Below are 27,715 nucleotides of genomic sequence, written 5' to 3' on the forward strand. Positions count from 1 at the left end.
ACCTAGGTAATGGAATCATACTAGTTAAATTAATAGTTAACGAACTTGACTTGGTTGAAAAACAATATCTAAAAAATATGACACTAAAGACAACTAAAGTACGCTAGATCGCCTCCCTGCCTCACCAACCCCCTAGAACTCTAATGACATGTGAAGCTCAATTGTTAAAGGTTTGGATCACCTCCCGATCTCACCTTACCTAATAATAATATGGTACCCCAAAACCCAATCACCTCCCGGTCTCTTTGAATACAATATATATTAATATAACGGGGGTATTTTTAATTAATTTGAACACGACTTGTATCACAATAATCTAAAGGGGCCTAGGCTAACTCACTCTCGTGCAATTAGTACCCAAACCCGCAAAAGACAAAGATGACATAACACTAAATTGCCTCCCGGCCTCTCTAGAGATAGAATAATAAAATCTAATCCGCTCTCTATAATTACTCCTACGATTTTTTCAACCATAAATCGCAAACAAGTTGAAAACACAAAGTAGACAACCTAATCATGCATCTAACAATCACCAATGACTATCAAACACAAGTGGAATAATTATTCAAGAAAAAATCGGATTCAATTACGCAAATATATCGTGAACAAACCAATTAAAAACTTTACCAAAGCATCAAATCAACCAAAGTCAAATACTAGTTCGTCAAACTATTAATCTAACATAGTACTCAACCAAAACCAAGATAGTAAAAAATTATTTAGCTACTCATAAAAATATAAGAAACAAAATTAATGTAAAAGTTACGGTTCATGGAGCTTCCGTTGACTTCTCTTTTCTTTTTAGATTTGCTATAGTAGCTAACACAACCAAGAGAAACACGTTGACTTTTATTTTTCCTTCTTGCGGCTCCTGCTTCTTCTGTATGATCGTTCTCTCCTTTTTTTTTTTAGGTTTTCATTACTTTAAAGAGCCGGCCCACCTTTCTTTCATATTTCGAGTCTTGCTTTTTGTTTGTTATTGTGGCCCAACAAACTTATTACTTTACCAAAATTTTAAAGATTCCACTCACTGCCATAGAAACATGCATATTATAATTAAATCAATTTAATATTTGATGTACGTAGTTTTCAATAGACAATTTATAATAATTGTGTCTAACAAAAGTGATTTTCTAGTTTTATGTTATAGGTAGTTTACATTTATTATTATTACAATTATTATCATTATTTAGTGGACCTCAAGTTTAATAAAATTACTTCATGTTAGCTCGTTGTCTCTTAGAATCTTAAAAACCCACGTATGAACCATCTAAGAATAACTTTTAATCAAAATATGGCTCAAAGGTACCAAAAAGTGTAAGAAATATTTATGTAATAATATGTACATTTTAGCCCATATCAGTACAAGTATGTTGCGTAAGGCTTAAGAGGGTGAGTGAATGAATACATGTAAGTGGTGTACTTGGTATTTATAGCCGAAGGTGGGGGAAGTTGATTGGTGGAGTTGTCACTATCATAATATTCCCTTTCTACCTGAAAGGACACGTGTCGATCTTTTACTGGTCGTGACAGCATGGTTGTGGCCATTACGTGCAAGACGTGGGATGGCCACTACGTGCCTAGGTTTCACCTTTCCATTGGTCGATGTTGCTATCAGGGAATATTTGGGAAACCTTCTAGAAGTAGTTTGTTACAACAACTCTTCCATATCACGTGGGAATCACATGTGTGAGAAATCCCTTGTATTGCTTGCAGGTTCATCCCGCGGATGCTCATTGGTAGCCCGCGGTTTACGATGGGTGCCCGAGAAGCATGTTTCCGAAAATATGGATCCTTAGCTGGTCTTGTGCTGACTGCAAGTGTTTGTCCATGTGTTCCTCTTGCGGATGTTTATTGACGATCCGCGGGTTGAGTGGGGGTCCACGGATTGAATCACGGATCCGCGGGTAGCTTTACTACCCTACCTCTATAAGTCCCCCCAATCCATTGTTGCGTTCGTGAGTCAATGTCGTGGGTGGAATTATGGACTCTGCTTTGACCTTTTGATGTGGGTTAGGCTTGTCGGTCCACGGGATTCCTGTTGCTTCTGAACTAAGGGTACTGTTCTGTTGTCTGAGACGAGACATCTTTAGTCTGAGTCATGTCAAGGGCGGTGCTGGAGGTGACTACACTAAGTTTTAAGATGCTGATTCAATATCAATTTGTTTTTTGTCAGTTCCCTCCTAACGTGTCTTCTTCTGATTGGACGGTTCCGGAGCGTGAGCTGTATCCCTGTCTTTCGCATTAATTGCGATGTGTATATATAGAGGGAACCGTTTCATTTTTCCTTCTTACTCACAAAAATTTTCTCCAAGTCTTTTCGCCTTCTTCACTTTTCCGTTCATCTTTTGTATCTCATCTTTCTACTAATCAGATTAGCGATGGCTGGTGGCAAGAAAGGAGGGAAGGCCAAAGAAAGTAAAAAAGGTGCGTCGAAGGGGTTGGTAGAGAACATCTGCATTAACTGGATGGTAGCAGATTTCCAGGACATCGTCAACCTGTATGGGTTGGTGACGGAGTGGGGACCGGAGCTCCCTTCTCCGGGATCGACAGCCGATCAACCGCCAGCCGGAAAGATTGCGTTATATGGTGAATTCTTCACCACAGGCAACTTCTGGTTACCAATTACAAAGTTTATGGGTGAATTCTTGGATGTGTCTGGGATTCATATCTCCCAGATGCACCCGTTCGGAGTCATGAGGCTCCGACACTTTGAGTTTTGTTACAGGGCTCTTGAGGTGGAGCCTACTGTGGATCGCTTCCTCGTGATCTACAAAATCCATGTCTGCGGGAGCTGGTTCAGCTTCTCAGTTCATGGGAAGGTGATAGGAACCAAGCCTCCGCGGAGCGCTCATGAGTGGAAGAATAAGTTCCTCTGGATTAACGCGGACGTTATTCCTCTGGCCATGACCCGCCGCTCACTAACGAGAAATTTTCCCATCTTCCGGCTACTGACATAGAAGGTCAGGAATGGTATACCAAGCTAACGCAGACTCCAACTACAATGGGTCTTATTCCCGAGTCTGCGTTGGTTCAGGTGGGGATGAGCCGTTTATGGCCGTATCCAAATGAACACCCTTACTTCTCCAGGGACGATGGAAGTAAGTTGGATCCTTGCATCTTTTTGGCGTTTTTGTATTCTTATAAACATGTGTTTATGTTATTCTTCATCTTTGTTTCAAGGGGGAGATTCACTTTTTGAAGTTCTTGTTCCCACGGTTGCTGGGAACATGTTCAGGATGCCCTTGGAAATGTATCAAGAGTCCATCCTTGATCATACCAAGGGGAATTTCCTTTTCCCGACTCGTGGTCGTACCGAGCCGGTGGTGACTGACTCTGCAGTGGCCCAAGGTGTGTACATCCTGAATCCTAAACCTCTTACCGTTGTGCAACCGGACGGGGAGATTGTCCTCTCTTTTAGTGAAGAATCTTCTAGTGAGGATTCAACTAGTGAGGAGTCACCGTCCGGTACTCTAGAAAGTTTTCATGCTGGCGTATTGCGTGCTATTGCAGATCTTGTGCGCCGCAACAAGAGGAGAGCGGATATCGCAGGTCTATCCGGCCACAACAGAGATTCCGATGCCGATGATCCCACTGGTGGGGAGGCACCTGAGAACGCCGATGATCCCCTGGCGGGGAGGCAACCAAGAGTGTCAATGATCCCCCTTACGGGAAGGCACCCAAGAGCGCCGATGATCTTGCCGGTGGGGAGGCATCAAAGGTTAGGGGAAGGTCCTCCCCTGAAAAAGATTAAATTGACTCGCCTTAAGGATCGAGTTAGGAAGAAGACTACAGTCCGGGAGCCTGCAGGTACTCGACATTTTTGCTGCTTCCTTCTCTTTTGTGCTTTTTCGGAGATTACTAACTTTTCGTTGTTTATGGAACAACGACGGTCACTGCTCGTCGTCCACCATCCCCGCCTAAAGTAACTTTGCAAACTGCGGTTGGCGATGACGCGAGTATGCAACCCCCAGAGGTGATGGTGGAAACGGAGGTTGTGCCCCCTCAAGATATTCCTGAAGACCCTCCCGTTTCCACGGGTGAGAAAGGGGGATCCTCCCAACCATCATCGTCACACTTACAGGAGGATTCCACTTTCCACCTCTCACGGAACCTTGGTCCAGACGCGCTCTTTACCGATCCGCTTTTGTGCCAAGAGTTCTTTGAGCATTGCCTTCCACCCTCTGAGTGTAACCGGATACATTCCCAGACCCAGGCTAGCTTGGCACAAGCACTTAGCGATCATTTAGCTAATGTGACGTCGACCAGCCGTGAGGTTTTCAAGGGATGGGTTACTGGGGAGGCTGATTTGTTGCGGGCTGCTGCCCGCATGGAAGAAGCTGAAAAGGCCCGGGATGCTGCCCGGGCAGATGCTGAGGAGAAGGCCACTGCCCTCCATGCTGCCCAAGAGAAGAACAAACGCCTGGAAGAGCAAGTGGCCACGTAGGTGAAGTTTATCTTCGCCCGAGACGAGGAAATCTGAAGGCTCGTGGTGGAGGTAAAAAGGAAGGATGACCGCCTTGCCTCTTTGTCTGAGGAAAATGAGGGTTTACAAAAGACCCTCACCGACGCCACAGACGAGAGGAAGTGGCTTCTGAAATTTGGCATCCCCAAGGTAGATACTCCCAAACTTATGCTTATTTTGCGGAATATCATGCTAACTTTTCCTTGTACCTGATTGTCAAGCTCATCAAGGAGGGGCCTGAGTTTGGGGATTGCCTCGCTGACCTGTTGGTCAGCTCATCGCGGGCGGGTCGTCAAGCCGGTTTTGAGGAAGGCTATTCCATGGCTCGAGAGGGACGCCCGCCCATTAAGTTCGAGCTTCACGGCCAAGATTGTCAAAAGAAAAATGATGCTGATCTTGATTCTTTTGAAAACCTATCCTTTGACATCTTGAAGTACATAGAAGAAAACCACCGTGAGCCCACTTGCGTTGGTGAGCTGCGGCTTCACGTGAATGAGTTACTCGCACAAGCGAAGGCCAAGGAAGCTTCTCAGGAAGATTAGGAATATACTGATTAGATGTATTTATATTTTCCTGTCTTCCTCCTAATTTTTGTACATATATTTTAACGAAATGAAATTATTTTTTCCATTATCATATTACATGTACTGTGTTTTGGAGTGTTCCTTTGCCTTGTTATCTGGAGATAATATTTGTTGCCCGCGACCTCCATGTGTGGCTTTCTATTGCTTGTCTTTTTCTTGTTTTTTCTTGTAACTTGAATTTTTTTGGTCTCTGACTTGTCAGTCAAAACATTTAGTTTCTGTGTAACTAAGTAGATGCTAATTATTTCTGGAAGCTGGCTTAGGTGACAGGTCTGCTCTGCGCGAAAGTAGGCCTAACAGTTGGTGACAGTTATGTCTTGGGATTTTAAATTTTTGGCCCTTGGTTTCCCGCCTGACGTGTCACGACCTGATTGGATGATAGTTGCTTTTTACTATTTACCACATTAAATGCGATTGGTATAAGTATTCGTCGACCTCTGTTCTTCTTTCATATCGCTTTTGAAGAATCATATTAATCTCACCGGATTTCTGAAGTAACTATCGTTTCAAATTCATAAAACCTCTTTCTTTGATTTCAAGCAATCATAGCTCTTTGTAATCGATTCTTAGCTGAGTAGATGATGTCTTCTAAGCCGGATTATCAAACCAACGATCGTGTCACCATCGATTGGGACGAAAAGAGGTTTCAATATGTAATTAACGCCTATGGGATTACTCCTGAATGGGAGCCGGAATTTCCAATTCCTGGTTCGATGGCCAACCGCCCCCCGACGGGGAAGATGACTCTCTATGCTGAGTTCTTCAGTTCTGGGAACTTTTGTCTTCCGGTTACCCGGTTTCTGGGTAAATTGATAACTAGGAACATGATTCACCTTTCCCAACTCCATGTGTCGGCGATGATGCGTATGCGCCATTTTGAGTTTTGCTGCAGAGCGCATGGTATCGTGCCCACCATTGAAAAGGTTGTCGTGTTCTACCATATGCATGGTAGGGGCGAAGATATATTTGCCTGCCCACTGACAGGAAGGCTGTCGCATTGGACACATCTCCATCAGATCCTCAATGGGCAAGGAAATTCTTTTGGATCCGGGAAGATGTGATTCCATTGTCTATGTACTGGCGTTCGGCGGATCAACCACTGCTTTCCCTTCCATACGTTAAACGCCCGGAAAGGCACGAATGGTATCACCAGCTTACCCGCACTGCAACCCCGATGCACCCTATCCCGGAAGCTGCCATCGTGAGAGCTGGGATGAGCCGCTTGTGGCCTTATCCGGATGAAGTTCCATACTTTTGGGAGCCAAACGGATGTAAGTATGCTAATATGTTCTCAAGGTTTAGCTAAGTATCTTACATTGGCTTTTTATGCAGTTGAGGGCCTTCTGTTATCTATCCTTGTTGCGTACGTGCCCGTAACGATGCAGCTTACTACTCGTGTCAAAAAGGATCTTCCGATCCTTGACAAAAACAAGGACAACTTCTTATTTCCTCAAAAGACCCGCCGGGAACCTGTGGTTTCCAAGGGTTTGTATGCATCAGGTAACATGTTTTGACACTTATTGTTTTTTGTAATCAATTCGCTGACGAAAGTAACTATGGTGTAGCTTTTGGTCGCAAGAGGAAGGAAGCTTCTTCCAGCGATGCTCCTGTGATGATCGCTGGTGGAAGTCAGGATGTAAACCTCTCTCCTCCTTCTTCTCCTCCGCACGCGAAGAGGACCAGCCTTCGTGACCGTATTGCGGTCCGAACGCGGAAAATGCCAGGTACCTTTCAGGGAATTGTGCATGCGTTTTTTTGTCTGACTAACTGATTTTATGATTTCCTTAATGCACACAATGTTATCCTCTTGGATCCCCCACCCCCCGCGAAGAGTGATCCTAGCAGGTTGTCTACTGTCGACAAGGGGAAATCCAAGGAGGGTGCAGCCTCCTCCGTTTTCCGGGAGCTACCTACGCCGGAATCGCTACCCATGTCTCCGCCACTTCTTCAAGAAATCGATGAACTAGCAGAGCAGGAATTCCAACCCTTGCTGCTTCCTCACTCCTTGGAGGATGAAGGGGCTCGTGTTTTGCTGGGAGGTGTCACCCGCCACATTCCAGAATGGAACTTAACTCCCGCTTCCAGGTTTTCTGACGGGGAAGTGTGTTTTGAGTTTCTTCATGAGGGTGTGCTTCCTGCGGAACGCGAGTTCCAGCGCAACCGGGCCCGGGTGTCTCTTGGGAATTCTTATATATACCATCTGGCCAACTTGGTCTCAACAACCCAAGAGATATACTGGGACTAGAAATTTATGGGGCAGAACTAGGGGTTGCAAGATAATTTCCTTGAAGAGCTCCGAGCCGAAAAAGAGAAATATCGTATGGAGGCTAACACCCAAAGGTGGAAGTTGAGAGATTCTGAATGGGCTCTGGAGCAAGAGAAGCAACGCCTGGCTTCCGCCGCGAAGGATTGGAAAGAGGCATGCCAGCGACAAAATGCTTCACTTGAAGCAGCACGTGCTCATTCCCGTGCTCGGGAAGCTGAGCTTGCTAAGACGGAAGAAACGAAACAGGCTCTTGAGGCCTACCTTGCTGCTTAAGAGGAAACTGTCCGCAGTCTCCGTACCACCGCTGCTGAAAAGGATCGCCTGATTGAAAATTTGATCAAGGAGAACACCCGCTTTGTTGGTGAGCAGGGCACACTGAAGTCGAAAGTTGAACAGGCTTCTTCTGACCAGGCTTGGCTGATGAAAAAAGGCCTTCCAAAGGTAAGAATTCCATTTTAGTTGCGTATCTGTGACGTTTCATAACTCACTTGTGTTGCTAATGCAAGTTATCATTCATGGAGGATCGACTCTAGGAGACTGCCTTGCTGATCTCCTTTGTGCTTCTAGTGACTCAGGACGCAAGGCAGGTTTCCAGGAGGGGATAACCTTTGCTAGGGAGGGCCGCTCCTTGGAAGATTTTGAGCTTCGCGGAGTGGACCTGGATGGGAAATATGATGCGCAGATGGACGCCTTTGACAACTTGCACTTTCCCATCTAAGACGCCGTCCAAGATTTTGCTGAATCGGCGGGCGGTGTTCAGCAACTCCACAACTTCCTCCGAGAGGAAGAATAGTTTTTTGTTGTATATTTGTCTTATTTCTTGTTTCTGTAATCCCTTTTTTGATTGTATATATGACATGGGTTTACATTTTGTCTTGTATGATTACAATATAAATGTGTGTTAACGAAACCCGCCATATATCCAAAATATAGGATTAGGATAAGTATTGGCACGCAGGCCTATCCGTATAGAAACTAAAAATAACTGAAAATTTTAAAATTGGGCAAATAGACATCAACTATTCTTGTATTAACGCTAATTTTTGAATTAAAATACCTGGTACGCAGACCAAAATACACGGCACGCATGCAAGTAAAGAGGCACGCAGGCCAAAAAAGAAAATTACGAAATTTAAATGTAACATCTTTGAAGTTGAGTTGTGTTCCAAGTTCTAGGGATTGAAGTGCCATCTAATTTCTTTAGTTTGTAAGCACCTTTCCCCAGTACTTCTTCAACTTCGTAAGGGCCTTCCCATGTTGGAGCTAGCTTTCCCGGTAATTCGGCGTTTGACGCCTCATTATTCCGGAAAACGTAGTCTCCCTTGTGATACTCGCAAAACTTAACCCGTGCATCATAATATTTCTGGAGTTGACTCTTATATTTATTTTCGCGTATAGCTACCAACTCTCTCCTTTCTTCCAAAAGGTGTAAGTTTAGCCTGAGTTCTTCCTCATTATCAGTAATCAACAGCATTCGTGCGGATGGGACACCAATTTCGGCGGGAATCAATGCTTCCGTACCGTAGGTTAAGCTGAACGGGGTTTCAGAGTTGCTGGTTTTCTTACTGGTTCTGTGCGCCCAGAGGACGTGAGGCAATTCATCTACCCAACCCATTCGCTTGGTTCCTAATCGCGCCTTGATGACTTCTTTAATGCTTCGATTAGCTCGTTCTACTTGCCCATTGGCTTGTGGGTGAGCTACTGAGGTGAACACCTGATTGATGTGTAATTCCGAAAATCATTCCTGAAGGCCATTACCACTGACCAATGTCAGGGGAAGACCAAAACGGCAAATAATGTATTCCCAGCGGAACTTCTTGCGGTTTGCTGCCGTGATGTAAGCAAATGGTTTGGCCTTAACCCATTTTGTAAAATAATCTATTGCCACAAGCAGGAATTTCACCCGCCCGAGCGCTTCTGGAAACGGTCCCATAATGTCAATGGCCCACTTCTGGAAAGGCCATGCTGATGTTACAGGAACCAGGTTGTTTTGTGGTCGCAGATTTTGTGGTTCATGCCTTTGACAAGCATCACATTCCGGATTTCTTTGACTGTATCCATATGCATGCCTGGCCTGTAATACCCAGCGTTCATTATCTTGGCTACGACCATTCTCGGTCCCACGTGCAATCCGCAAATGCCTTCGTGAATTTCTCGGATTACATAATTGGACTCTTCCGCGTCTACACATCTAAGCAGCGGACCGAGGAATGATTTTCTGAACAATACCCCGTCATGCACTTGATAACATAATGCCTTGTGACGGATCTTTCGTGCTTCTACCTTATCTTCTAGTAACGTGCCGGAAGACAGGTAATTCACGAGGGGTGTCATCCAGGAACTTGTTCCTGTTTGGATGACTAAAATCTGGTGTTGGGGGATGGATGGAGCGTCTAATACTTTGATTCTAACGTCTCTCCCCATGTGCTCAAAACTTGTGGATGCTAACTTGCTCAGTGCATCTGCCAGGCGATTCTCACTTCTCTTGATATGAACAACCTTGCAAGAGGTAAATTACTGCATGAGGTCTTTGGCCTGAGACATATATGAGGCCATTATATCATTCTTTGCCTCATAAGTCCCTAAAACTTGACCCGCTATGAGAATGGAATCCACCTTGGCTTCTAAGAACCTGACACCCAATTTCTTTGCAATCCGCAGACCGGCCAAGAAAGCTTCGTACTCTGCCTCATTGTTAGTACTCTTGAAGTTTAGCTTGAATTCTTGGCTGTCTGGGTTGATCAATTTCAAGCCCGCACCTGATCCTTCCCCGCTTGATGCCTCGTCCGTGAACAAGGTCCATTTCTGACTTTCGTCTGGTGGGTTCAGGGGTTGTTGCTCATACAGACATTCTTGGATTTTATCGCTTGGAACTTCCATAACAAAGTCTGCCAAAACCTGTCCCTTAATCACAGGCCTGGGTTTATATACTCAATCGAGTGTTCTTCCAACTCGATAGCCTACTTAGCCAATCTTCCTGATAATTCGGGCTTCGCCAATACACTTTTTAATTTGTAATCAGTCAACACGTTGATGGGATGACCTTGGAAGTACCGTTTTAGCCTCCTTGCTGCATGTACCAATGCCAATACAAGCTTTTCCAACATTGAGTATCTGGTTTCAGCAACCGCCAATGTTCTGCTGACGTAATATATTGGCGTTTGTATGGTTTTTCAATCAGTTAGGAGGACTGCTCCTATCGCAATGTCAGATGCGGACAGGTATAGCGTGAGGGGTATCCCTTCCTAGGGTGCAGTCAATGTTGGAAGCTCCATAAGACACTTCTTTACCTCGAGGAAGGCATGTTCCGCTTCTGGTGTCCACTTGAAATGTGCCTTTTTCAAGCAATTCCGCAATGTGGACACAAAAAGGATAATATTTGGCTGCGTGATTTGCCAGGAACCTGTTTAGGCCAACCAACCTCCCGTTCAACGTCTGCACCTTTTTTACGGATGATGGGAAAGGCATTCGGGCAATTGCCTGAACCTTGTCGGGATTCGCCTTAAACCCTTCTTCTGTCACGATTACAGCGAGGAACTTCCCTTCTTCCATCCCAAAAAAACATTTTGAGGGATTCAATTTCATATTAATCTTTCGTAACGTAGAGAACACGTCCTCGATGTCTTGTAACATTTGATCTTCCTCAATGCTTTTGATGACCAGGTCATCTATATAAACTTCAAGGTTTTTCCTAATTTGATCACGGAACGTATTATCCATCAGACGTTGGTATGTGGCTCCCGCGTTCTTCAGATCAAATGGCATCATTTTGTAACAAAAAGTACCTTGGTCAGTTCGGAAAGCTGTTTTGTCTTCATCGCAGACTGCCATTTGTATCTGGTGGTATCCTTTGTACGCATCCAGTAAACATTTGAACTTGAAAGGTGCTACCGTGTCGACTTTTAAGTCAATCTCTAGTAGCGGATAACAATCTTTGGGGCAAGCTTTGTTCAAGTTTTTAAAGTCGATGCACATACGCCATGAGCCATTGGTTTTGGGAACCATTACTGGGTTGGCGACCCAGGTTTGATATTGTATCTCGCGGATGATCCCTGCATGCATTAAATCTTGAACTTGCTCGTTCATGGCCTTTGTCTGCTCGGGACCTGTTTTTCTTTTCTTTTGTACGATTGGTGTGTAAGCCAGGTTGACCCGTAACCGATGTTCCGATATTTCTCACGGGACGCCTGTCATGTTTGCGGGTGTCAATATCTATGTTTTTTGCCAGCAATTGCTTCAAGAAAACCCGTACTATTTCTGAGATGGTAGCACCAATGGTAACAGTCTGTTCTGGATACTTTGGATTGATGGCATGTTTTTCCGGTTCCGTCCACACTGCCTTCCTAGGGACCTTCATGGGTTTTGACCCTTCGGTCGCATAACAGTGTTTGTTTACGTGGATAATAGCAATCCCTGTTCGTGTGGGTACCCCAACAGCGCCATGTGCCGTGGAAGGGTTAGCATTGAAGTCACCAATCGTGTCTCGACCTAGAATGATGTCATGCTTAGATCTGGATGGTAAGACGAGGAACTCAACATCCTTGGTCCGTGTATGAATCTCGTCACTGAGTGTAACACCTTTGGGGTGCATAACTTCACACCCCAAACCTAGAAACTAGAGCGTGCACAGGCTTCACTTTGCTTTGTCTTCATCGTCCAGCTGCTCAAAGCATTGTTCGTACATGATATCGGACGTACTCCCAGTGTCGAAGAAGACATATTGAGATCGATAGTGTCCGAACAGCGCTGTGACGATCAAAGGTTGCTTCATGCATGGCCCTCCTTTTACTCTTAGAAAATCACAGGTGCACTCTTCCATTCATCTTCATCCGCCTCCATCCGCTTGTATTTCCGCGTAGGTCCCCCTTGAATCATATGAACGTTCAAGTCCCCTTATCTGCTTTCTTGGAGGACCTTTGTCTGCGAGAGTCGTGTTCTTCCGCGGACTTTGTCGCACACTTTTGAGCAAGTGTTCAAGCTTTCCTGATTTGATGGCGGATTCAATTTCATTTCTTAGGTTTACACATTCATTCGTGTCATGCCCAATATCTTCATGGAACATGCAGTGCTTATTCGGGTTCAGGTTCACCCGCCTGGTCATTGGCTAAGGTTTTTTGAACTCGATATTTTCAATGGTCAGGATTTCCAACGGAGTTTTCTTCACGAGGTCCAATGTTGTTGATCAAACTTACCCGTCTTTCTATCTTTCTGTTTTTGTCCGATCAGTGATCCGGCATCAAACTGTTTGGAAGAGCTTTCTGTGGGCTGAATTCGAGACCAAATTGAACCCTTCTCTTCTTTTTTGGACTGAGTACTCCTGGGTTTAGAATTCGTACCCTGTTTTGACGTCTCTCGTCCCAACAGTTTTTCTGTGGCTGCAAAGACCTTGGTCGCGGACATGATCCCGTCCCAAGTATGGGGCATACCATCTCTCCCAGTCAAACAGCGAACCATCTCTGGACTCTTTGCGTTCACTCTGAATGCCCCCCTCAGCATATCTTCGCTGGTTCCGCTAATATTCAAGCTTTCATTATTGAATCTGGTAATGAAGCTTTGAAACGACTCATTGTCCCGGCGGACAATGCTCAAAATTTCTGAGGGGTCGCGCGTATGTTTGCGATGTTGGCTGAAGTGCTGCGAAAATTTAGCAACTACATCATCCCAGCTCTTGATTTGGCCATCCGGCAACTTTTCAAACCATTCTCCGGCTGCCCCTGTTAATGTCAATACGAACATGTGACACCAACAGGGCAGCGTCCGGCCACTTACTCCACCCACTGCTGTGAAGTTTAGCAAATGGTCACTCGGGTCCGACATTCTATTATATTTTCCCAGACTGCTTGGAATTTTAATGTTTGTCGGAAAGGGAGCCGTGGCTATCCGCGGAATAAACTTGGATTTTTCTGCAAAAGCAGCGGGACGGTAAGGTTTGGTAAAATCTTCTTCAGCATCACTGTAGTACTCGGTGTGCTTTGGCAGTGCCCGCGGGCGACTAGTGTCTTCCCTACTGTACCTACGGCTATCTTCGGTTGCATAACCATCTTCATAAGTAACATCTCTCTGCCCACGGGAAGCAAGGCTATGCTTGTGCGTAGTCCTTCGAGAAGGAGCTCACTAGGTATGATAACTTCTGCCTTGACTTCTCGAGGGTGGATGACCAGCTGTCTGAGAAACATCTTCTAAATCTGGATTTTGAGTACCCCGAACCACCGGTGGTGGTGAATGAGACTGTGAGTCGTAAGTCAGGGTTCTGTCTTGCAACGGGTTGGCCTTCACCCGTCGCTTCGTACTCTTCTTTCAGCCTTAGCTGTTCTTGTTGGTACCACTCGTCTAGGGTAAGGGTAGCTTTTCCAGGTCGGTATTGGTGACGAACTCTTGTTTCGTAACCGTCGAATCTAGGAAAATCTCTGGTTATGTCTTCCAGAACTGGAGTACGGGTAGTACGACGAGGTTCAACATCAGGAAATCTCGGGAACTCTCCGGCCCTGTCTTCCAAGGCCGAAGTTCGTATGTTCCAGCGAGGTGTTATTTCTTCAAACCTTGAGAACTCTCCGGCTCTGTCTTCCAATACCAGAGGTGGAATGTTCCGTCGAGGTGCTACCGGCGTTTGTCCTTCGAGAGCGGACTCGTCCGGTGTCTGGACGTCGGACCTTTGCCGGAGCACTTGCAGGTGGTTGTTGGCTCTGACTCATTTTCAGATCACGAAAAAATCGTTTAAACAACCGTACTTCTAGCTAAAAACATATGGCACCAATGAAGAAACAAAGTCCGAACTGGATAATCCGGACCCTTGTTTACCCCAGATCGGAATAATCAAAGAGAGTACAAGTATGTTGCGTAAGGCTTGAGAGTGTGAGTGAATGAATACCTGTAAGTGGTGTACTTGGTATTTATAGCCGAAGGTGGGGGGAAGGTGATTGGTGGAGTTGTCACTATCGTAATATTCCCTTTCTACCTGAAAGGACACATGTCGATCTTTTACTGGTCGTGACAGCCTGGCCGTAGCCATTACGTGCGAGACGTGGGATAGCCACTACGTGCCTAGGTGTCACCTTTCCATTGGTCGATGTCACTATCAGGGAATATTTGGGAAACCTTCTAGAAGTAGTTTGTTACAACTGCTCTTCCATATCACGTGGGAATCACATGTGTGACGAACCCCTTGTATTGCTTGCGGGTTCATCCCGCGGATGCTCATTGGTAGCCCGCGGTTTACGATGGGTGCCCGCGAAGCATGTTTCCGGAACTATGGACCCTTAGCTGGTCTTGTGCTGACTGCAAGTGTTTGTCCATGCGTTCCTCTTGCGAATGTTTATTAACGATCCGCGGGTTGAGTAGGGGTCCGCATATTGAATCAGGGATCCGCGGGTAGCTTTACTACCCTACCTCTATAAATCTCAAAGATAGTTACAGTTGTATAACACGTACACAAGGGATTGAAAGGTTTTGAGTTTAAGTCTCCCATAAAAAAAAAGCATACATAGGATGCGAAGTAAAATATAGCATAATTAATTAATAATTAAACATATATCCATAGTTTTGTTCAAATTCAACGTAAATGGGTTTTTAATTTTCTTTGCCCTCTGCTTTCTATGAAATAACTCCAAGATATCAAATTTGAATCCAACTTGTATTTGTCTTAGAATATTTAAATTTCGTTGACAAGTGCTCACATGCATATTTCTCTATAGTTGTCCTGGTATAAACAGTTCTTGGTTGTCTATAGTGTTTATATGAACAATCTAGCATCCTCAGATTACACCTGAAATTATCAGATCATCGAAAAATGACGGATGAAGTGACGTTGTATGCAGATGGACGAAGTCCGTTTGTTTGCAGAGTAAAACTTGCTCTAAATATAAAGGGAATCACGTACAAAAACATGGAAGAAGATCTTGAAAACAAGAGTGCCAGCCTTCTTAACTACAATCCTGTGCATAAAAAAGTACCGGTGCTGGTGCACAATGGAAATCCGATCCTGGAGTCTCTAGTGATCGTTGAGTACATAGATGATGTCTGGAAACAGGTTCCCATTTTGCCTGATGATCCGTATCAGAAGGCTGCTGCTCGATTCTTGGCGAAATTCATTGATGACCAGGTACTAATTTCCTCCCAAGAAATTTGTTAATTAGAGTTTATATTCTTTTGGGGTCAGCTATAAATACACCGTCTGATATCTCTCACACTGTTTTAAATGGCCGTCTGAATAGAGGTCGGACGGCCGTTTTGACTAAAAAATTTTCAGTTATACTGTCTATTGTCAGAACGGCCGTCCAAATACTGGCCAAACAGCCATTTTAACCAATAATTTTCAAAGGTCGACCCCCTTATTTAGAACACCATCTGGATATTGTTTATACGGCCGTTGGGACCAATAGTTTTGAAAGCTTGACTTTTTTGGTCAGAATGGCCGTCCAGATATTGTTGTGAATTTTTTTCAAATAACGACTTATTATTTTATTTACACGTTTCTTCAGTGTATTCCTGCATTATACAAGGTTTTTGACCGCAACGGTGGGGAGCAGGTTATTGCAGAAGCTTGTGAGAAACTGCAAATACTAGAGGATGAACTGAGACTCAATGGCAAGAAGTTCTTTGGAGGTGATAACATTAACAATGTTGATATTGCTGCTGCTTTTGTAGCCTACTGGCTTAAATTATTAGAAGAAGCAACCGAAATTAAGTTTGTGACAGGAAGTAAGTTTCCAAAAATAACTGAATGGGCTGAGGGATTTGTCAATTGTCAAACTGTCAAGGAAGTTTTACCTCCAAGAGAAATCATGCTTGCCTACTACAAGAAACGGTTTAATAAGATCTAGTAGTTTTATGTCGATGATCGATTGCTACTATAGTGTGTCATTTTCTTGATTATGTAACATTTAGTTAAAAACCATCACGTGGCAAATAATAATAAAGAAAATCATACATTTTCATTATATTAATACATGATTCATGATTTAACGCAAGGAAAGCTCAGTACTTAAAACAATCCATGTTACTAGTAGTTTTACGATAAAATCACATAAACCAAAAAGTTCTCTTCTAAATGTCAAAGAAATATAGATACTATAATATAAAATTTATTACAAATCACTTCGTGCTTTTGCGTTTCTTGCTGAGTCGACGTGGTTTAGGCGGTAGCATCTCATATTTGATGAACTTTTCAACCTCAACCAATGACCGAAACATCCTTCCAGATGACCTGTGATGGTAAAACTGCATCCACATAGTTTCATTTCATGTTAATTCTTTGCAAATAATGATGCAACTCTTCTTTTTTTTTTTCTAATCAAATGAGGTTGCAAATTAAAATCATTACACATTTAGTCTGGAGACCGAACCTTGTCATGAGTTTTGTTGGGCCTCTTTCTGGTCTCGACTCGCCAGCCCTCTAGCCGATTATACACAGATAGATGACAGCTTCGAGTATCGACATTTGGGAGCCTTTTACCGGCTAATCTTGATAGCCGGCGGTACTATACAAAAAACATAACTTAATACCTAACAAAATTACAGAATCTGATAGATTGAAATTGGAATCGAAATATATTTCATCATAAATCATGTTTAGTTAACCAAATCATGAAATTATAATTTTTTTCGATTTTTCATAAAAAAATTATGAACCAAAGGACCCAATTCGAGAAAGAGAAGTTACCTTATCCCTTACAAGAATATAGTTGACACATTCAGTTGGAAGATCAAAGTGTCCATCAACATAATGGACGAAGTCCGTTTGTTTGCAGAGTAAAACTTGCTCTAAATATAAAGGGAATCACGTACAAAAACATGGAAGAAGATCTTGAAAACAAGAGTGCCAGCCTTCTTAACTACAATCCTGTGCATAAAAAAGTACCGGTGCTGGTGCACAATGGAAATCCGATCCTGGAGTCTCTAGTGATCGTTGAGTACATAGATGATGTCTGGAAACAGGTTCCCATTTTGCCTGATGATCCGTATCAGAAGGCTGCTGCTCGATTCTTGGCGAAATTCATTGATGACCAGGTACTAATTTCCTCCCAAGAAATTTGTTAATTAGAGTTTATATTCTTTTGGGGTCAGCTATAAATACACCGTCTGATATCTCTCACACTGTTTTAAATGGCCGTCTGAATAGAGGTCGGACGGCCGTTTTGACTAAAAAATTTTCAGTTATACTGTCTATTGTCAGAACGGCCGTCCAAATACTGGCCAAACAGCCATTTTAACCAATAATTTTCAAAGGTCGACCCCCTTATTTAGAACACCATCTGGATATTGTTTATACGGCCGTTGGGACCAATAGTTTTGAAAGCTTGACTTTTTTGGTCAGAATGGCCGTCCAGATATTGTTGTGAATTTTTTTCAAATAACGACTTATTATTTTATTTACACGTTTCTTCAGTGTATTCCTGCATTATACAAGGTTTTTGACCGCAACGGTGGGGAGCAGGTTATTGCAGAAGCTTGTGAGAAACTGCAAATACTAGAGGATGAACTGAGACTCAATGGCAAGAAGTTCTTTGGAGGTGATAACATTAACAATGTTGATATTGCTGCTGCTTTTGTAGCCTACTGGCTTAAATTATTAGAAGAAGCAACCGAAATTAAGTTTGTGACAGGAAGTAAGTTTCCAAAAATAACTGAATGGGCTGAGGGATTTGTCAATTGTCAAACTGTCAAGGAAGTTTTACCTCCAAGAGAAATCATGCTTGCCTACTACAAGAAACGGTTTAATAAGATCTAGTAGTTTTATGTCGATGATCGATTGCTACTATAGTGTGTCATTTTCTTGATTATGTAACATTTAGTTAAAAACCATCACGTGGCAAATAATAATAAAGAAAATCATACATTTTCATTATATTAATACATGATTCATGATTTAACGCAAGGAAAGCTCAGTACTTAAAACAATCCATGTTACTAGTAGTTTTACGATAAAATCACATAAACCAAAAAGTTCTCTTCTAAATGTCAAAGAAATATAGATACTATAATATAAAATTTATTACAAATCACTTCGTGCTTTTGCGTTTCTTGCTGAGTCGACGTGGTTTAGGCGGTAGCATCTCATATTTGATGAACTTTTCAACCTCAACCAATGACCGAAACATCCTTCCAGATGACCTGTGATGGTAAAACTGCATCCACATAGTTTCATTTCATGTTAATTCTTTGCAAATAATGATGCAACTCTTCTTTTTTTTTTTCTAATCAAATGAGGTTGCAAATTAAAATCATTACACATTTAGTCTGGAGACCGAACCTTGTCATGAGTTTTGTTGGGCCTCTTTCTGGTCTCGACTCGCCAGCCCTCTAGCCGATTATACACAGATAGATGACAGCTTCGAGTATCGACATTTGGGAGCCTTTTACCGGCTAATCTTGATAGCCGGCGGTACTATACAAAAAACATAACTTAATACCTAACAAAATTACAGAATCTGATAGATTGAAATTGGAATCGAAATATATTTCATCATAAATCATGTTTAGTTAACCAAATCATGAAATTATAATTTTTTTCGATTTTTCATAAAAAAATTATGAACCAAAGGACCCAATTCGAGAAAGAGAAGTTACCTTATCCCTTACAAGAATATAGTTGACACATTCAGTTGGAAGATCAAAGTGTCCATCAACATAATGGACGAAGTCCGTTTGTTTGCAGAGTAAAACTTGCTCTAAATATAAAGGGAATCACGTACAAAAACATGGAAGAAGATCTTGAAAACAAGAGTGCCAGCCTTCTTAACTACAATCCTGTGCATAAAAAAGTACCGGTGCTGGTGCACAATGGAAATCCGATCCTGGAGTCTCTAGTGATCGTTGAGTACATAGATGATGTCTGGAAACAGGTTCCCATTTTGCCTGATGATCCGTATCAGAAGGCTGCTGCTCGATTCTTGGCGAAATTCATTGATGACCAGGTACTAATTTCCTCCCAAGAAATTTGTTAATTAGAGTTTATATTCTTTTGGGGTCAGCTATAAATACACCGTCTGATATCTCTCACACTGTTTTAAATGGCCGTCTGAATAGAGGTCGGACGGCCGTTTTGACTAAAAAATTTTCAGTTATACTGTCTATTGTCAGAACGGCCGTCCAAATACTGGCCAAACAGCCATTTTAACCAATAATTTTCAAAGGTCGACCCCCTTATTTAGAACACCATCTGGATATTGTTTATACGGCCGTTGGGACCAATAGTTTTGAAAGCTTGACTTTTTTGGTCAGAATGGCCGTCCAGATATTGTTGTGAATTTTTTTCAAATAACGACTTATTATTTTATTTACACGTTTCTTCAGTGTATTCCTGCATTATACAAGGTTTTTGACCGCAACGGTGGGGAGCAGGTTATTGCAGAAGCTTGTGAGAAACTGCAAATACTAGAGGATGAACTGAGACTCAATGGCAAGAAGTTCTTTGGAGGTGATAACATTAACAATGTTGATATTGCTGCTGCTTTTGTAGCCTACTGGCTTAAATTATTAGAAGAAGCAACCGAAATTAAGTTTGTGACAGGAAGTAAGTTTCCAAAAATAACTGAATGGGCTGAGGGATTTGTCAATTGTCAAACTGTCAAGGAAGTTTTACCTCCAAGAGAAATCATGCTTGCCTACTACAAGAAACGGTTTAATAAGATCTAGTAGTTTTATGTCGATGATCGATTGCTACTATAGTGTGTCATTTTCTTGATTATGTAACATTTAGTTAAAAACCATCACGTGGCAAATAATAATAAAGAAAATCATACATTTTCATTATATTAATACATGATTCATGATTTAACGCAAGGAAAGCTCAGTACTTAAAACAATCCATGTTACTAGTAGTTTTACGATAAAATCACATAAACCAAAAAGTTCTCTTCTAAATGTCAAAGAAATATAGATACTATAATATAAAATTTATTACAAATCACTTCGTGCTTTTGCGTTTCTTGCTGAGTCGACGTGGTTTAGGCGGTAGCATCTCATATTTGATGAACTTTTCAACCTCAACCAATGACCGAAACATCCTTCCAGATGACCTGTGATGGTAAAACTGCATCCACATAGTTTCATTTCATGTTAATTCTTTGCAAATAATGATGCAACTCTTCTTTTTTTTTTTCTAATCAAATGAGGTTGCAAATTAAAATCATTACACATTTAGTCTGGAGACCGAACCTTGTCATGAGTTTTGTTGGGCCTCTTTCTGGTCTCGACTCGCCAGCCCTCTAGCCGATTATACACAGATAGATGACAGCTTCGAGTATCGACATTTGGGAGCCTTTTACCGGCTAATCTTGATAGCCGGCGGTACTATACAAAAAACATAACTTAATACCTAACAAAATTACAGAATCTGATAGATTGAAATTGGAATCGAAATATATTTCATCATAAATCATGTTTAGTTAACCAAATCATGAAATTATAATTTTTTTCGATTTTTCATAAAAAAATTATGAACCAAAGGACCCAATTCGAGAAAGAGAAGTTACCTTATCCCTTACAAGAATATAGTTGACACATTCAGTTGGAAGATCAAAGTGTCCATCAACATAATGGACGAAGTCCGTTTGTTTGCAGAGTAAAACTTGCTCTAAATATAAAGGGAATCACGTACAAAAACATGGAAGAAGATCTTGAAAACAAGAGTGCCAGCCTTCTTAACTACAATCCTGTGCATAAAAAAGTACCGGTGCTGGTGCACAATGGAAATCCGATCCTGGAGTCTCTAGTGATCGTTGAGTACATAGATGATGTCTGGAAACAGGTTCCCATTTTGCCTGATGATCCGTATCAGAAGGCTGCTGCTCGATTCTTGGCGAAATTCATTGATGACCAGGTACTAATTTCCTCCCAAGAAATTTGTTAATTAGAGTTTATATTCTTTTGGGGTCAGCTATAAATACACCGTCTGATATCTCTCACACTGTTTTAAATGGCCGTCTGAATAGAGGTCGGACGGCCGTTTTGACTAAAAAATTTTCAGTTATACTGTCTATTGTCAGAACGGCCGTCCAAATACTGGCCAAACAGCCATTTTAACCAATAATTTTCAAAGGTCGACCCCCTTATTTAGAACACCATCTGGATATTGTTTATACGGCCGTTGGGACCAATAGTTTTGAAAGCTTGACTTTTTTGGTCAGAATGGCCGTCCAGATATTGTTGTGAATTTTTTTCAAATAACGACTTATTATTTTATTTACACGTTTCTTCAGTGTATTCCTGCATTATACAAGGTTTTTGACCGCAACGGTGGGGAGCAGGTTATTGCAGAAGCTTGTGAGAAACTGCAAATACTAGAGGATGAACTGAGACTCAATGGCAAGAAGTTCTTTGGAGGTGATAACATTAACAATGTTGATATTGCTGCTGCTTTTGTAGCCTACTGGCTTAAATTATTAGAAGAAGCAACCGAAATTAAGTTTGTGACAGGAAGTAAGTTTCCAAAAATAACTGAATGGGCTGAGGGATTTGTCAATTGTCAAACTGTCAAGGAAGTTTTACCTCCAAGAGAAATCATGCTTGCCTACTACAAGAAACGGTTTAATAAGATCTAGTAGTTTTATGTCGATGATCGATTGCTACTATAGTGTGTCATTTTCTTGATTATGTAACATTTAGTTAAAAACCATCACGTGGCAAATAATAATAAAGAAAATCATACATTTTCATTATATTAATACATGATTCATGATTTAACGCAAGGAAAGCTCAGTACTTAAAACAATCCATGTTACTAGTAGTTTTACGATAAAATCACATAAACCAAAAAGTTCTCTTCTAAATGTCAAAGAAATATAGATACTATAATATAAAATTTATTACAAATCACTTCGTGCTTTTGCGTTTCTTGCTGAGTCGACGTGGTTTAGGCGGTAGCATCTCATATTTGATGAACTTTTCAACCTCAACCAATGACCGAAACATCCTTCCAGATGACCTGTGATGGTAAAACTGCATCCACATAGTTTCATTTCATGTTAATTCTTTGCAAATAATGATGCAACTCTTCTTTTTTTTTTTCTAATCAAATGAGGTTGCAAATTAAAATCATTACACATTTAGTCTGGAGACCGAACCTTGTCATGAGTTTTGTTGGGCCTCTTTCTGGTCTCGACTCGCCAGCCCTCTAGCCGATTATACACAGATAGATGACAGCTTCGAGTATCGACATTTGGGAGCCTTTTACCGGCTAATCTTGATAGCCGGCGGTACTATACAAAAAACATAACTTAATACCTAACAAAATTACAGAATCTGATAGATTGAAATTGGAATCGAAATATATTTCATCATAAATCATGTTTAGTTAACCAAATCATGAAATTATAATTTTTTTCGATTTTTCATAAAAAAATTATGAACCAAAGGACCCAATTCGAGAAAGAGAAGTTACCTTATCCCTTACAAGAATATAGTTGACACATTCAGTTGGAAGATCAAAGTGTCCATCAACATAATGGACGAAGTCCGTTTGTTTGCAGAGTAAAACTTGCTCTAAATATAAAGGGAATCACGTACAAAAACATGGAAGAAGATCTTGAAAACAAGAGTGCCAGCCTTCTTAACTACAATCCTGTGCATAAAAAAGTACCGGTGCTGGTGCACAATGGAAATCCGATCCTGGAGTCTCTAGTGATCGTTGAGTACATAGATGATGTCTGGAAACAGGTTCCCATTTTGCCTGATGATCCGTATCAGAAGGCTGCTGCTCGATTCTTGGCGAAATTCATTGATGACCAGGTACTAATTTCCTCCCAAGAAATTTGTTAATTAGAGTTTATATTCTTTTGGGGTCAGCTATAAATACACCGTCTGATATCTCTCACACTGTTTTAAATGGCCGTCTGAATAGAGGTCGGACGGCCGTTTTGACTAAAAAATTTTCAGTTATACTGTCTATTGTCAGAACGGCCGTCCAAATACTGGCCAAACAGCCATTTTAACCAATAATTTTCAAAGGTCGACCCCCTTATTTAGAACACCATCTGGATATTGTTTATACGGCCGTTGGGACCAATAGTTTTGAAAGCTTGACTTTTTTGGTCAGAATGGCCGTCCAGATATTGTTGTGAATTTTTTTCAAATAACGACTTATTATTTTATTTACACGTTTCTTCAGTGTATTCCTGCATTATACAAGGTTTTTGACCGCAACGGTGGGGAGCAGGTTATTGCAGAAGCTTGTGAGAAACTGCAAATACTAGAGGATGAACTGAGACTCAATGGCAAGAAGTTCTTTGGAGGTGATAACATTAACAATGTTGATATTGCTGCTGCTTTTGTAGCCTACTGGCTTAAATTATTAGAAGAAGCAACCGAAATTAAGTTTGTGACAGGAAGTAAGTTTCCAAAAATAACTGAATGGGCTGAGGGATTTGTCAATTGTCAAACTGTCAAGGAAGTTTTACCTCCAAGAGAAATCATGCTTGCCTACTACAAGAAACGGTTTAATAAGATCTAGTAGTTTTATGTCGATGATCGATTGCTACTATAGTGTGTCATTTTCTTGATTATGTAACATTTAGTTAAAAACCATCACGTGGCAAATAATAATAAAGAAAATCATACATTTTCATTATATTAATACATGATTCATGATTTAACGCAAGGAAAGCTCAGTACTTAAAACAATCCATGTTACTAGTAGTTTTACGATAAAATCACATAAACCAAAAAGTTCTCTTCTAAATGTCAAAGAAATATAGATACTATAATATAAAATTTATTACAAATCACTTCGTGCTTTTGCGTTTCTTGCTGAGTCGACGTGGTTTAGGCGGTAGCATCTCATATTTGATGAACTTTTCAACCTCAACCAATGACCGAAACATCCTTCCAGATGACCTGTGATGGTAAAACTGCATCCACATAGTTTCATTTCATGTTAATTCTTTGCAAATAATGATGCAACTCTTCTTTTTTTTTTTCTAATCAAATGAGGTTGCAAATTAAAATCATTACACATTTAGTCTGGAGACCGAACCTTGTCATGAGTTTTGTTGGGCCTCTTTCTGGTCTCGACTCGCCAGCCCTCTAGCCGATTATACACAGATAGATGACAGCTTCGAGTATCGACATTTGGGAGCCTTTTACCGGCTAATCTTGATAGCCGGCGGTACTATACAAAAAACATAACTTAATACCTAACAAAATTACAGAATCTGATAGATTGAAATTGGAATCGAAATATATTTCATCATAAATCATGTTTAGTTAACCAAATCATGAAATTATAATTTTTTTCGATTTTTCATAAAAAAATTATGAACCAAAGGACCCAATTCGAGAAAGAGAAGTTACCTTATCCCTTACAAGAATATAGTTGACACATTCAGTTGGAAGATCAAAGTGTCCATCAACATAATGGACGAAGTCCGTTTGTTTGCAGAGTAAAACTTGCTCTAAATATAAAGGGAATCACGTACAAAAACATGGAAGAAGATCTTGAAAACAAGAGTGCCAGCCTTCTTAACTACAATCCTGTGCATAAAAAAGTACCGGTGCTGGTGCACAATGGAAATCCGATCCTGGAGTCTCTAGTGATCGTTGAGTACATAGATGATGTCTGGAAACAGGTTCCCATTTTGCCTGATGATCCGTATCAGAAGGCTGCTGCTCGATTCTTGGCGAAATTCATTGATGACCAGGTACTAATTTCCTCCCAAGAAATTTGTTAATTAGAGTTTATATTCTTTTGGGGTCAGCTATAAATACACCGTCTGATATCTCTCACACTGTTTTAAATGGCCGTCTGAATAGAGGTCGGACGGCCGTTTTGACTAAAAAATTTTCAGTTATACTGTCTATTGTCAGAACGGCCGTCCAAATACTGGCCAAACAGCCATTTTAACCAATAATTTTCAAAGGTCGACCCCCTTATTTAGAACACCATCTGGATATTGTTTATACGGCCGTTGGGACCAATAGTTTTGAAAGCTTGACTTTTTTGGTCAGAATGGCCGTCCAGATATTGTTGTGAATTTTTTTCAAATAACGACTTATTATTTTATTTACACGTTTCTTCAGTGTATTCCTGCATTATACAAGGTTTTTGACCGCAACGGTGGGGAGCAGGTTATTGCAGAAGCTTGTGAGAAACTGCAAATACTAGAGGATGAACTGAGACTCAATGGCAAGAAGTTCTTTGGAGGTGATAACATTAACAATGTTGATATTGCTGCTGCTTTTGTAGCCTACTGGCTTAAATTATTAGAAGAAGCAACCGAAATTAAGTTTGTGACAGGAAGTAAGTTTCCAAAAATAACTGAATGGGCTGAGGGATTTGTCAATTGTCAAACTGTCAAGGAAGTTTTACCTCCAAGAGAAATCATGCTTGCCTACTACAAGAAACGGTTTAATAAGATCTAGTAGTTTTATGTCGATGATCGATTGCTACTATAGTGTGTCATTTTCTTGATTATGTAACATTTAGTTAAAAACCATCACGTGGCAAATAATAATAAAGAAAATCATACATTTTCATTATATTAATACATGATTCATGATTTAACGCAAGGAAAGCTCAGTACTTAAAACAATCCATGTTACTAGTAGTTTTACGATAAAATCACATAAACCAAAAAGTTCTCTTCTAAATGTCAAAGAAATATAGATACTATAATATAAAATTTATTACAAATCACTTCGTGCTTTTGCGTTTCTTGCTGAGTCGACGTGGTTTAGGCGGTAGCATCTCATATTTGATGAACTTTTCAACCTCAACCAATGACCGAAACATCCTTCCAGATGACCTGTGATGGTAAAACTGCATCCACATAGTTTCATTTCATGTTAATTCTTTGCAAATAATGATGCAACTCTTCTTTTTTTTTTCTAATCAAATGAGGTTGCAAATTAAAATCATTACACATTTAGTCTGGAGACCGAACCTTGTCATGAGTTTTGTTGGGCCTCTTTCTGGTCTCGACTCGCCAGCCCTCTAGCCGATTATACACAGATAGATGACAGCTTCGAGTATCGACATTTGGGAGCCTTTTACCGGCTAATCTTGATAGCCGGCGGTACTATACAAAAAACATAACTTAATACCTAACAAAATTACAGAATCTGATAGATTGAAATTGGAATCGAAATATATTTCATCATAAATCATGTTTAGTTAACCAAATCATGAAATTATAATTTTTTTCGATTTTTCATAAAAAAATTATGAACCAAAGGACCCAATTCGAGAAAGAGAAGTTACCTTATCCCTTACAAGAATATAGTTGACACATTCAGTTGGAAGATCAAAGTGTCCATCAACATAATGGACGGTCCATGATGTTCTTAGGCCTCTTTTAGGCATTCCTTTTTGTGGACTAATTTCAACATGTTCTTCATCATCTCCTTGGTTTTGAACTAACGTTAGGATTCCCTATTATTAATTATATAAACATGACTTAATTTACAAGGATATAACTATAGTTAGTTAAAATATATATGCAACTTCCCTTATAACTGAAAGTGCACTTATAGTTATATTAAATTCTCAAAAGCTGAAAACTATGTTTACCTTCTCCACAACCAATCTACTCTTTGGAGTCTCTTGCCTCTTGAATGATAATGGGATGGTTGCTAATGCTTCCTTGTTTATCAGTTATAACCAAATAAGTATTAATTAAAATACATAAATAAAGACACATATAAGAAGCTGGTACACACATAATGCTAGTTTTTCATGATAAAACAAATCTCAACCATTTACTTACTTTTTAATTAATGAATCATTTTTAAAACTTATTATTATATACAAAATTACAAATTCATATACTATATATATATATATATATATATATATATACACACATAATAAAACATTAAACTAATTTGTTCATATATTTTTAATTTTTGTTGCACACTTATCTACGTACACATATATAAGTATGTGTATGTAAGATAGGTTATATACATAAAGTTCTTTTTTTTCTGAGTTTCTAGAAATATGAGTGATAGAAAAGTATGATTACATGTACGTGTATATTGTAGGTTCCCAGCCGGATCTACACGGAATATCTCGTTCTACGTAGGTGCGGAATTCCTACGTAAGACGATACGAGCGTAGAAGACGATACACGTTAAACACAATCAAACACACGTTACAATAAACAAAGAACACGTTGTATTGCAACTAGAAACACGTGATACACCGATCACTGATTACACGAAAACTCAAAACTACTTCAACAAGCCGTAACCTATCCGTATTTATCATACGACAACTTCGCCTAACATGTTTAGGCGAAGTTGTCACTAACTTCGCTTGTTCAACAAGTTCGCCCATATCAGGCGAACTTGTGAGACAACTTCGCTTAAATCCAAATACAAAACATACTAACTCGATTACAGACACTATATACTGAACTACTGACATCATGTACCAACAGACTCCCCCTTGGCAGTAGTTTCATATCT

The 27,715-nt window shown here is 40.7% G+C and overlaps 6 protein-coding genes across 6 annotated transcripts; all 6 read left to right on the forward strand.

The window, feature by feature from the left end:
• Positions 1 to 15,101: 15,101 nt before the first annotated feature.
• LOC143540994 (putative glutathione S-transferase) lies at positions 15,102 to 16,134 on the forward strand. The gene is made up of 2 exons (XM_077033921.1): positions 15,102 to 15,413; positions 15,793 to 16,134. Exons 1-2 carry the CDS (start codon positions 15,102 to 15,104, stop codon positions 16,132 to 16,134), a joined length of 654 nt encoding a protein of 217 aa, XP_076890036.1.
• A 955-nt stretch (positions 16,135 to 17,089) lies between these two features.
• On the forward strand, positions 17,090 to 18,041 carry LOC143540995 (putative glutathione S-transferase). The gene is made up of 2 exons (XM_077033922.1): positions 17,090 to 17,320; positions 17,700 to 18,041. The coding sequence occupies exons 1-2, from the start codon at positions 17,105 to 17,107 to the stop codon at positions 18,039 to 18,041; spliced, it is 558 nt and encodes a 185-aa protein (XP_076890037.1). The 5' UTR covers positions 17,090 to 17,104.
• A 955-nt stretch (positions 18,042 to 18,996) lies between these two features.
• LOC143540996 (putative glutathione S-transferase) lies at positions 18,997 to 19,948 on the forward strand. The gene is made up of 2 exons (XM_077033923.1): positions 18,997 to 19,227; positions 19,607 to 19,948. The coding sequence occupies exons 1-2, from the start codon at positions 19,012 to 19,014 to the stop codon at positions 19,946 to 19,948; spliced, it is 558 nt and encodes a 185-aa protein (XP_076890038.1). The 5' UTR covers positions 18,997 to 19,011.
• Positions 19,949 to 20,903: 955 nt separating this feature from the next.
• On the forward strand, positions 20,904 to 21,855 carry LOC143540997 (putative glutathione S-transferase). The gene is made up of 2 exons (XM_077033924.1): positions 20,904 to 21,134; positions 21,514 to 21,855. Exons 1-2 carry the CDS (start codon positions 20,919 to 20,921, stop codon positions 21,853 to 21,855), a joined length of 558 nt encoding a protein of 185 aa, XP_076890039.1. The 5' UTR covers positions 20,904 to 20,918.
• A 955-nt stretch (positions 21,856 to 22,810) lies between these two features.
• Positions 22,811 to 23,762, forward strand: LOC143540998 (putative glutathione S-transferase). Its single transcript, XM_077033925.1, has 2 exons — positions 22,811 to 23,041; positions 23,421 to 23,762. Exons 1-2 carry the CDS (start codon positions 22,826 to 22,828, stop codon positions 23,760 to 23,762), a joined length of 558 nt encoding a protein of 185 aa, XP_076890040.1. The 5' UTR covers positions 22,811 to 22,825.
• A 955-nt stretch (positions 23,763 to 24,717) lies between these two features.
• On the forward strand, positions 24,718 to 25,669 carry LOC143540999 (putative glutathione S-transferase). The gene is made up of 2 exons (XM_077033926.1): positions 24,718 to 24,948; positions 25,328 to 25,669. The coding sequence occupies exons 1-2, from the start codon at positions 24,733 to 24,735 to the stop codon at positions 25,667 to 25,669; spliced, it is 558 nt and encodes a 185-aa protein (XP_076890041.1). The 5' UTR covers positions 24,718 to 24,732.
• Positions 25,670 to 27,715: the final 2,046 nt, after the last annotated feature.

The sequence above is a fragment of the Bidens hawaiensis genome, unplaced genomic scaffold (assembly GCF_021521415.1).
Source record: "Bidens hawaiensis isolate Kalapana, Puna unplaced genomic scaffold, B.hawaiensis_p1.1 tig00012466_1, whole genome shotgun sequence".
Taxonomy (NCBI): domain Eukaryota; kingdom Viridiplantae; phylum Streptophyta; class Magnoliopsida; order Asterales; family Asteraceae; genus Bidens; species Bidens hawaiensis.